Source organism: Triticum urartu, chromosome 2, assembly GCF_003073215.2.
Source record: "Triticum urartu cultivar G1812 chromosome 2, Tu2.1, whole genome shotgun sequence".
In the NCBI taxonomy this organism is placed as follows: Eukaryota; Viridiplantae; Streptophyta; class Magnoliopsida; order Poales; family Poaceae; genus Triticum; species Triticum urartu.
The window spans coordinates 559,533,190-559,542,733 of NC_053023.1; the positions used below are offsets into that span (position 1 = coordinate 559,533,190).

At 43.4% G+C, this 9,544-nt stretch overlaps 1 protein-coding gene across 1 annotated transcript; it reads right to left on the reverse strand.

Moving 5' to 3' along the window:
* Positions 1 to 409: 409 nt before the first annotated feature.
* On the reverse strand, positions 410 to 7,978 carry LOC125538740. The gene is made up of 2 exons (XM_048702016.1): positions 7,673 to 7,978; positions 410 to 778 (listed from the first exon to the last, which is right to left on the reverse strand). Exons 1-2 carry the CDS (start codon positions 7,799 to 7,801, stop codon positions 677 to 679), a joined length of 231 nt encoding a protein of 76 aa, XP_048557973.1. The 5' UTR covers positions 7,802 to 7,978; the 3' UTR covers positions 410 to 676.
* Positions 7,979 to 9,544: the final 1,566 nt, after the last annotated feature.

The window sequence follows — 9,544 nt, forward strand, 5'->3', positions numbered from 1 at the left end:
CAATGACAGTAGGCCCGTGCCTGTGTGGCATACCACGCCAGCAGTGTATACGCGTGCAAACAGCCGGAGTGACCGTATTTGCACCTAAACACAAGTTAGATCATCAGAAAACCGTATTATTAAAGTTTTAGCAGCACCAAACTGCACATCCGAAAACCGTATTATTAAAGTTTTAGCACCAAACTGCACATCTGATGCAAGTTCTATGACTAGCACTGATGTTACCTCAAATAATAATACGCCCGCGAAAACAGCCCTTTTATTGCTTGGCCTACTTGCATTTGATTTTCAATCGTACTTCAGTACACAGGTCAAATTGGATAAATCGTGTTCACATAAAAAAAACACGGCATGATAGAGATGATGATGATGATGATGTTAGAAATGGTGTCAGCAATCAAACGGATCATGCGGTGAAACCGGTTTATTACTCTTGGTCGCAACTCACAAACATTTCATAATTTTACATCAACAACCAGAAACACCACAACAGAATAACCGGAGTCAAGTGGGTTTCTTCCAAAGTGAAATCATGTTATTTGACAACCATACACCCATGACAGCATGTCTGATAGTCGAAGTTTTTGTGTCCCAGTTTCATGAATCTTTTGGATCGTAGTATCATGCAGAAGATTATCTGAGTACAAACTATATGGAGCAACCATGGTCCACCTGTTTATTCTTGCCTTCTGCTGCGAGCTATCTCCCGAGCCCTTTCACGAAGTTCTTCGGGCGGTGGTGGTCGTGGGCCTTCTGGAGGGTAAACCACATAAGGACGCTGCAATAGGAGCAAAACAGAGTACAAATTCAAGCTTTTGTAAAGCGCCAAAAGGAAGGAAAGGGAGGGAATGTACAAAAAGGGATACATGAAAGCACATGGCTAACAAGGTTTGCTTCTGATAACTTCCTGATGCAACAGAACAAGAAACAGTTGTAGGAAGTATGACCACCATAAAAAATATTATGAACTTATACGTGTTGAGGAACCACATATTAGCAAATGCAGATGCGTGCAAATAAAGATCACCGCCTTTGCCTACAAGTAAGGCAGATTGCCACCAACACAAGCAAGATCACCATGTTGCCTACAAATAGAGCAAATTGCCACCGGCACATAAACAAATAAGATGATTGAACTGACTTGCTTGACAACATAACCCTTGTTTGCTCAATTTTTTCATACCACTAGGGCGAACTGACTACATGATTTGTTTTTTAAACTAGAAAGAGGTGACATCAAAGAAGGCATCCGGTGTTAGTCAGCACCATCATAGAGTCCCCATCAAAAAAAGTATGCAATGCATGTAATGAAGCGTTACTTTTAGTTTACTATAACAAACTCGACACCAGCACTTCCAAGGACACACCATCATTCACCACATCTATCTATATCTATCTACTACCCCTATAAAAGCACGAAGTGCGGAGATCCAAATCCATCTTATCCATCCATAGAGCAAATCCAACAGCCTAAATTCACCCAATCTTTTGTGTTAATTGCAATTAGCACTGACCCAACTCTGCCCGCGGCCCTACCGCTCAAGGAAAAAAATCAACCCTCGCTATACACGACCCCCACGCGCACGGCCCTCGCTTGCATGTCTCGCGCATGGCCTGGGTCATCCTCGCAAACCGCCCCGGCTCCCCCTGCCCCAATCCTCTAGCCCCTCCGACGCCCTAGCGGTGATGCCAAGACTGAGATCGGCTCCCCCTCCTGTACTACGCGGCCCCTCATCAAACGCATTTGCCCCTACTCCTGATGGCGCCGGGCGCCGAGAGGTCTAGGGAGTGGCCCATCGATGTCGTCCTCTGCATGGTGGACTCCATGGATGCGGGAGACCAGGTCGCCAGATCCGTCGCTGGCCGACCGAAGGGTCCCCGAAGGACAGCGGTCGGAGCCTCGCCATCCACCTCCAACAGCCGTCTGGCATCCCATTGCTGCCTGCATGTCGCGTCCCTTCCCAACCAACGTCGCCAATAGCCTCACAGATGCCGACATCGCCGGGCCTCATCGCCTCCCTCCCTGCTCCCCTCGCTGAACCTCCCCGCTGCCCCCACGCAGCACCGGCGCGCTCCCCATTGGCCTTTTCAGCACCTCCACGAGCAGGCGACCCACGCGCACACCACTCTCCGCTGCACCAGGTGCTTGTGTTATTGCCTCAAAGATTGTGGTGTTAATCTTTTAGGATCACTAACTAGCTGGATTAATTTGTTCTGTCCAATGAGGAAGCGATGGTGCACGAGGACGAGCTTCCTAGACAAGAAGATCTCCGTACTCTTCTCGGTGATGCAAAGTTGAGGTTTGGATTTTGGCATCCGCTCTATTGTCGTGCTGCAGCTCTTCGTCGGATGAAACTTAATTGTTTGTTTTTTCTATCTGTTTTAGTGCTTATCTTTCATTCAGGGCTTCAAACCTTAGACACTCGATTGCAAAACAAAATTCAGACAAGAATCCTAGACTTTCTCATAGTTATCAAGACCTGCAACCATCAAATCTTTTGGTTGCACATATAGCTGATATATGAGATCGATCATCTCATCCTACCTGTTCAGACTTGCGGATTCCCGAGTCCCGTTTTTGATTGTGTTGATTGTAATGTTAAATATGGCTCCTAATTGGATACAGACTTGTCTAAACGATTGGTGCAGCTGCAGATCGTCTATATTGATTCTGGACACCGATTCTTGGTGCTGCTGCATATCGTCTACATTGATTCTAGACGTCGATTCTTCATTTACCCTTCTTATTCCCATTTGCTAACTTAACCACCTCTCTCTCTCTCATGTTGTTTCTGAAGATCTTTTATGTGTCATGTCGACAAGGGCGTTTCATAAGAGATCCAAGCAGGCAGCATGTGAGGTGAATCAAGGTAATCTATATGATGTAGTCCTGGATACTACTGAAGCATTGATTTAAGACTATTCTTGGTCATGTAAGAAAGCTGAGATTTATTTTGCCATGTGATTTCCGTAAACATATCCTGTGAACATTTTCATAGAAAGTTTCCCTCGTATCAAAATTTTTTATTTCTTCTACACAGGAAGTTGGTAGAATATGCAGCCTTGATAGCAGAGGTTTGAATTTTATGCCAGGTGAGCCTCTTTTATTTTAATGCTTCAGTCCTAATGTAGCATTTTTCTAAGCTTTTGAGGAATACTACTGTTCTGTTTTCTGAGCTCTTGAGCATTTGCCTGTGCAAAAAAAGATCTATAACAATTGTCTTCTAATCCCAGTGATAGTTGTACAAATCATTTGTTCAATCCTAATTTTTTCGATGGGCGACGTAGACTGGATGAGAAAACGTTTAATCACAGGTTTGTTGCCTCCATGTTAAACACTGAAGAAATGGGGTTTCAGATCAGCAAGGCAAGAATAGCTTTATTGTTTCTCTGTTCTTTCCTTATTCTCACACAACAGAAAAACTGAATTTATTTCTTTTGCACTTTATGTTTCTTAATGTTGTCAGACTAATACAGAAGAACAAAAAACTAACTGTTGATGTTTTGTCTGTCCAGCTAGCCAGCAAGTCAGATGAAAGTGTCATCTGATACGAGAAAGTACTACTGTTTTCATTTATAAAAGATACATAAGTGTCAATTTGGCAAGTCTGTTAGTTGATTACCTTACCTGATGTTAAGAGGGTGAGTGGTTAGTGTATAATAACTTTGAGATCACCTCCTTTTGCAGTTCTGACCAATTTTTTCTTCACATCATTTTGAAATTCTTTGTTTTTTGAGTTATCCATATTGTACCCATGTCATGCTGAATGAATGTGCATGCTGTGAGAGAGAGAGAGAGAGAGATGGAAACTGCAATTCTTCAGTGTCATTGTACATTATGTAGAGTTATATTTTGAAAATCACTGTTCTGATGCCTCATCAAGGTTGAGGCTCATATTGTTTAAGAATGTTGCTCACCAATTCACATTGTTTTTGGCTCATCCAATTTATGTAAGCGTGTGCAGAATTAGACTGAGCAACACAAACCAGATATATTGGTTCACCAAACTCACAGTTATCAGGGAGAAATAACATAAACTCTTCTGATACAGGCATTTTTTCTTATTAAGTTTCCTACTCCCTCCTTCCATCTATATAGGGCCTAATGCGTTTTTTAAGACCACCTTTGACTATTGACAAGATTAATAGTACATGGCATGCACAATGTGAAAATTATATCATTGAAAGCTCCTTTCACACACGAATTTAACGGTGTGCTTTGTGTAAGTTGCATGTCATATATTATTGCTCTAATATTTGGTCAAAGTTAGCCCCGAAAAACGCATTAGGCCCTATATAGATGGAAGGAGGGAGTATATCTGATCTACTTCACACATTATATAACTATGAAACTGCTAATAATTATTCACATCGGCATTTCTGAATTCATCATGAGAACATGGTCTCTGTCTCTCTGACAATGTGTCATGATGATCTGGCTTATCTTAATGTTGTCAGACTGATACAGAAGAACTGAAAACTAACTACAGTTTGGATGTAACAACGTACATGGCATGGCTCGACACCACGTAGAAGTCAGGAGAGCGCCCACGTCGCCTAGGTTGAATTCAAGTTTTGCCTCCATTTTATCCAGATCTCTGCTATTGTGGTGAGGTTTTACAGATCAGAGTTGTTGTATCTATGCAAGTGAAGAGTACTCCATCTAAATTTGATTGCAGAACAAACAACACGTTTTAACTACATGCTTTTCAACTTCCTGCAGGAGGGTGAGCGGATTAGTCGCCGATTAGTGCCTTCACTGTTGTTGAATAAACTGGCTTCAGCTCTGATGCATGTGAACTGTGAGGTGTTTGTGGTATGGGAATGATGAGGTTCTGATGGTCTCTGTACCTGATTGCAAGGTTTGGGTATGAACTAAATTGGCGCCCAAACTTGGCAATTATCTTCTATGAATTTAGGCATTGTTCACATGTCATTTGAGTCAAACAGAAATATGCTTCTGAAATGCTCCAATTTGCTGCTTTTCACATTTTGGGAAGGTTTTTTATTTCGTATTCAACAGGTTATGCTAAAGCAGAAGGCATTGTGCTGACATTTTTTAAGCCTTACTTGATTTTGATATGTGGTTCTTAGCTGTTTGCCCTTGCACCAAAAACAAACACTATTCCTATGTCTTACTTAGAAGCAAAGGTGCATTAATTTTTAACTGGTTGATATATGTTCCATGGTGGGTGGCATAGAAAACAAAGCTTCTTTGTAAGACATGATGTTCTATTACTAGCAAAAAAGCGTTAGAATTTGTAAGTACTTATTCAAAGAAAATAAAAACTGACTGGAGAACTGTTTGCTTCTACCATTCCTTTCAAGTTAAGGCAAAAATCATATTGGCATGTAGCTTGTGCTCCTGCAGAGTTCTTTTTGTTTTGCTTTTCTGTAATGTTAAAGGCATATCGAATAATGAAATTGCAATAGTTATGATCCCTAGGCCCGACAAAAAACTGACGAGAGTATTAGGCGGTGGCAGGTATCGGGCTACAGCAGCCGAATTGCATAACTTCTGATGAGGTACTGTGCTTCACCTGGCATGCTTATATGGCTGTGTACCTTGTGTGCAGGTTTGCAATGCTATCTTGAATATTTTTCTATCTTTCTGAACCTTTTACTCTGTGCTCAGCTTCTGCAGCAAGGTGGAGCAACCTTACAGTGCAAAGATGAAGAAGGGGCAATTCCTCTTCATGGTGCTTGTGCTTGGGGGTATGCATTATTTATTTGCATTGAGCTTATACTTCCTTGTCCCAAGAAGAAGAAGGCTTCATGTCCCAAGAAGTAGAATACGTACAGACAGAGACAGGCACCCATCGGGATGGACGATCAAGAAACCGAAGTCTGGGCCCTGTTAACTATGAAGCAAGTCGAGGCCAGCATACCTATGACAAACTGATGGGCCTGTCGGAGCGAACCCCTGGTTGAAATTTGTCAAAAGACTGGGCGGTAAACTGAGTGGTAGTCTTAGTATCTTAATACACAACTTGCCTACTATGGGAATTGTGTTCATGTTGTTATGGGACTATGGAGTTATGATCTAAAAAATTTATGGAGTTAAGATCTAAAAAAGAACTATGGAGTTGTGTGCAAAGAAAGGACATAATGTTTCTCAAATTGCCCTTTGTATCTCTATGTTTTGCACTTTATCAAAGGCACAATTAGTTGAGCTCTCAAGCCAAGTTTTTCCAGCATGATTTCACTTATGGTGCCTTGCGAGAATTTTGAAGAAGGAAATATTTCGCCTATGACAACCTAGGACTTACTAGCTGTGGAGTCCGTTGTTTACCATGGTAGGGTGATGTCCTATTTTTTCTAAGTAGATATAGTTATGTTTTGATATCAAGAAACTGGATGAAAATTAATTGTGAAATAGCACAACTAATTTAATGGTGCAATCTAAAGAAGAACAATTGAACAATTGTTTTTTCTAGCAAGCAATTCGGCAACAACAGTCAACAGATGCCAAGGTTCAGTTCATCAAGGAGAGAACTACTCCTACAATGTCCATTGATACAACACCCTGGCCTGCCAAACAAAACACATGGTGCAGCCAGCTGCTAATACAGAGATGATTGTGGCCCTCTCGACAACCAAGACAAAGAAGGTGCAAAAAAAAAGCCAAGAACAGGCAGATAAAGTGAGCGCTAAGCTTATTTTCTGTGTGAGTTGGTTTATGTTTCGATCCTTCCTATATTTGTTGTATGAGTATGAAGTTAAATACGATGAATGATGTGCTACCCTCCTCCCCCTCAACACACACACTTTCTTTAGAGACGAAGGGATCATTTGCATTCCATTTATACTCACATGCTTACTATATTGATATAAGCCTCTAATTCAGCTCGTGATCCAAACAGGTAAAGACATTCATCTTCTCTATGCTTTACAAATGAACAAAAATATTTCTAGCAGCTACTAATCTAGCAGAGCACCTAAGCCTTCTTGTTATTCTTAAAGCCCATGAATTTTACCTACTCAGTAACAAGTCTTGCTTCCTGCATTCCTTGGTATCACGAGGATATACTGATTACAGAGAGATACCAAAGGATTTGGTGAAGCTAGAGAGGAGAGTGCCGCCAAAGAAGGTCTCGAGTGTTTTTCTCAGCAGAGTCCTGAAGTCTCTTATCAACGAATAATGGACCGTCTCATCTTATGGGTCATGAATCAACACTATTAGCAGTAATTCAACTAGTGTGCAAAGATAGTGCAGCTATACCCTTTACCTATCAACAGATTCTCCTTTTGCAGATACAAACCTAGCAGCCGTGAAGTGCTTAACACAGGTGAGAGCCTAAGCTTTCTTAAATGCACAAATTACAGAGCCAACTCTGCCTACTTTGTCCTAAACTCTAGTTCATGGTCAAGAACCACCCTACAAGCAATAATATGACAATCTAACCATCTAAATAATACTCTCTCCGTCACAAATATAAGATGTTTTGGATATTTCGTTATGGACTACATAAGGGCTGAAATGAGTGAACACACTAAATTGCCGTATCAGAAAAAAGTTAAAACATCTTATAATGGTGAACGGAGGGAGTAGTATTTTATCCCCCTCAATTCCGCAGCAGGATGCCAGGGCCTAAAAACTAGGCAACGTTATCGATCCATCCTTGATCTAACAACTGAACCGAATGGGAGAACAGCGGGAGGGAATCCTTACGAGGCCCATGAGCTTCTTGATGGCCTTGGAATCGGTGGCGACGAGGTAGGTGAGGGTAACGGGGACGGCGACGTACACCCCGAACTTGGCGATCTCGAGGATCCCCTTGGACGTCCCCAATGACGACATGGCCGTGGCCTCCTCCCTCTCTCACTTCCCTTCCCTCTTTCCAATCTCAGGAATCTCTCGAGCGGTGGCAATGGCGACGACACGCACACAGTAGATAGGGGCGTTCCTTGCTCTCGTTTTGGGGGAGATTTCTGCGCTTAATTAAGGGGTTTCCGAAGGGGCCTTTTGCAAAATTTCAGAGCACCTCGGGGTTTTTTCTTTGGATTTTTTTAGGGATTCAGAGCACCTCACATGACCACAGAGGAAGCTTGTGACGTGTTTGGTATCCTGCATTAGGTTCAACCAGACCTGCATGATATAGTTTTGACTCGTTTGGTTACTTGCCTTGCACCTAAATCTTGGCCAGCATGATGTTTAAAGCACCTCCGGGTCTGGCTGGGTAGGAACGCTCGAATCGGACGTTTTTTCACAGCCAGGCCCGAGCGATGCAACTCGACGCACGTGGATGTCGAAGGTTGCACGTGAGGAGTCACGCTTGAGATGTCGCGTTGCTTCCTGAAGCGCCCTCATAACTCCCCTCACCCTTCTCTCACCTCTTACTCTTCCATCTCTCCACTCTCACACTGACGGTGGCGAGCGCAAGATCAGGACAGAGAGCGGCGGCTGCAAGCATCGGAGGGAAGAACTGGAAGACGAGCGCCGGCTTCACCACCTCACGGGCTGGTGCTCGGCAATGCCGGTAAACCCTTTATCCCTGATGGAGATTCATACCATGCCCGCAGTTAAGGATGGCAATGGGTAGGGTATGGGGCGGGTAGAGCAATACCATACCCATAACCGTGTAGTTAATGGGTATAAATTTTTACTCATACCCATACCCACGGGTATGAGACTTTACCCGTACCCATACCCGTTGGGTACAGATATCCATTGGGTACCCAACGGGTAGATCAAGCAGTGCACAAGTTATTCACAATTTTATATTCGTTGATAGCATATTTTACAAAAAACATTTAATGAAGGTGAAGGTATTTCGTGTGATGGTGTGAGGCTTAATTACGGGAGTAGTTGGGTCGCCCATCTCCTTTGACACTACTAACCCTTGCGCATATGTTGGAGCTCCATGGGTAAAGTCCACATGTCAGTATAAATGGGTAGGGTATGGGTATATTCATGGGTATGAGGTTATACCCGTGCCCTACCCATGACTTAATGGGCAGGGTATGGGTACTACCCATGGGTATAAACGTGTGCCCATACCCGGCCCATGCGGGTACGGTACCCGCGGGTACCCGTACCCATGGGTAAAATTGCCATCCTTACCCGCATTTTGATTTACAAATCATGGACTTGGCATCCAATCTACCTATCGGGTTCAATTTGGTATCCGACTTAGGCATATCCGACTAGAGATTTCAGCAGTTCGAACAGTACAATTTTCACTAGAGGGGGTGGGGTACACTGAGCCATCCATTCAAAACCATCCCAACAGCCACTACATCCTAGTCGTGGCGAGCCTAGAAATGCTTGGAGCATCGATAGTCCTTGATGCTTGTAATCATCCACCTCCATGGGTAGTGTACGGTTGCCTGGCTCTAGCACCCTAACCACTATCTTCATCCCTTCGACATTGCCAGCGTCCTCAGACTCGACCGCATCATCCACCATCTCCTCCTCCTCGTCCTCTAGAATGATGGCGGTCAGCACCACTACGATGACGGTTGGTCATGTGGAACCTTGACAAACCTGTACTTAACCCATTTGGCTCTCTGACCAGGATCGTCAGACTCGACCTCATCCATC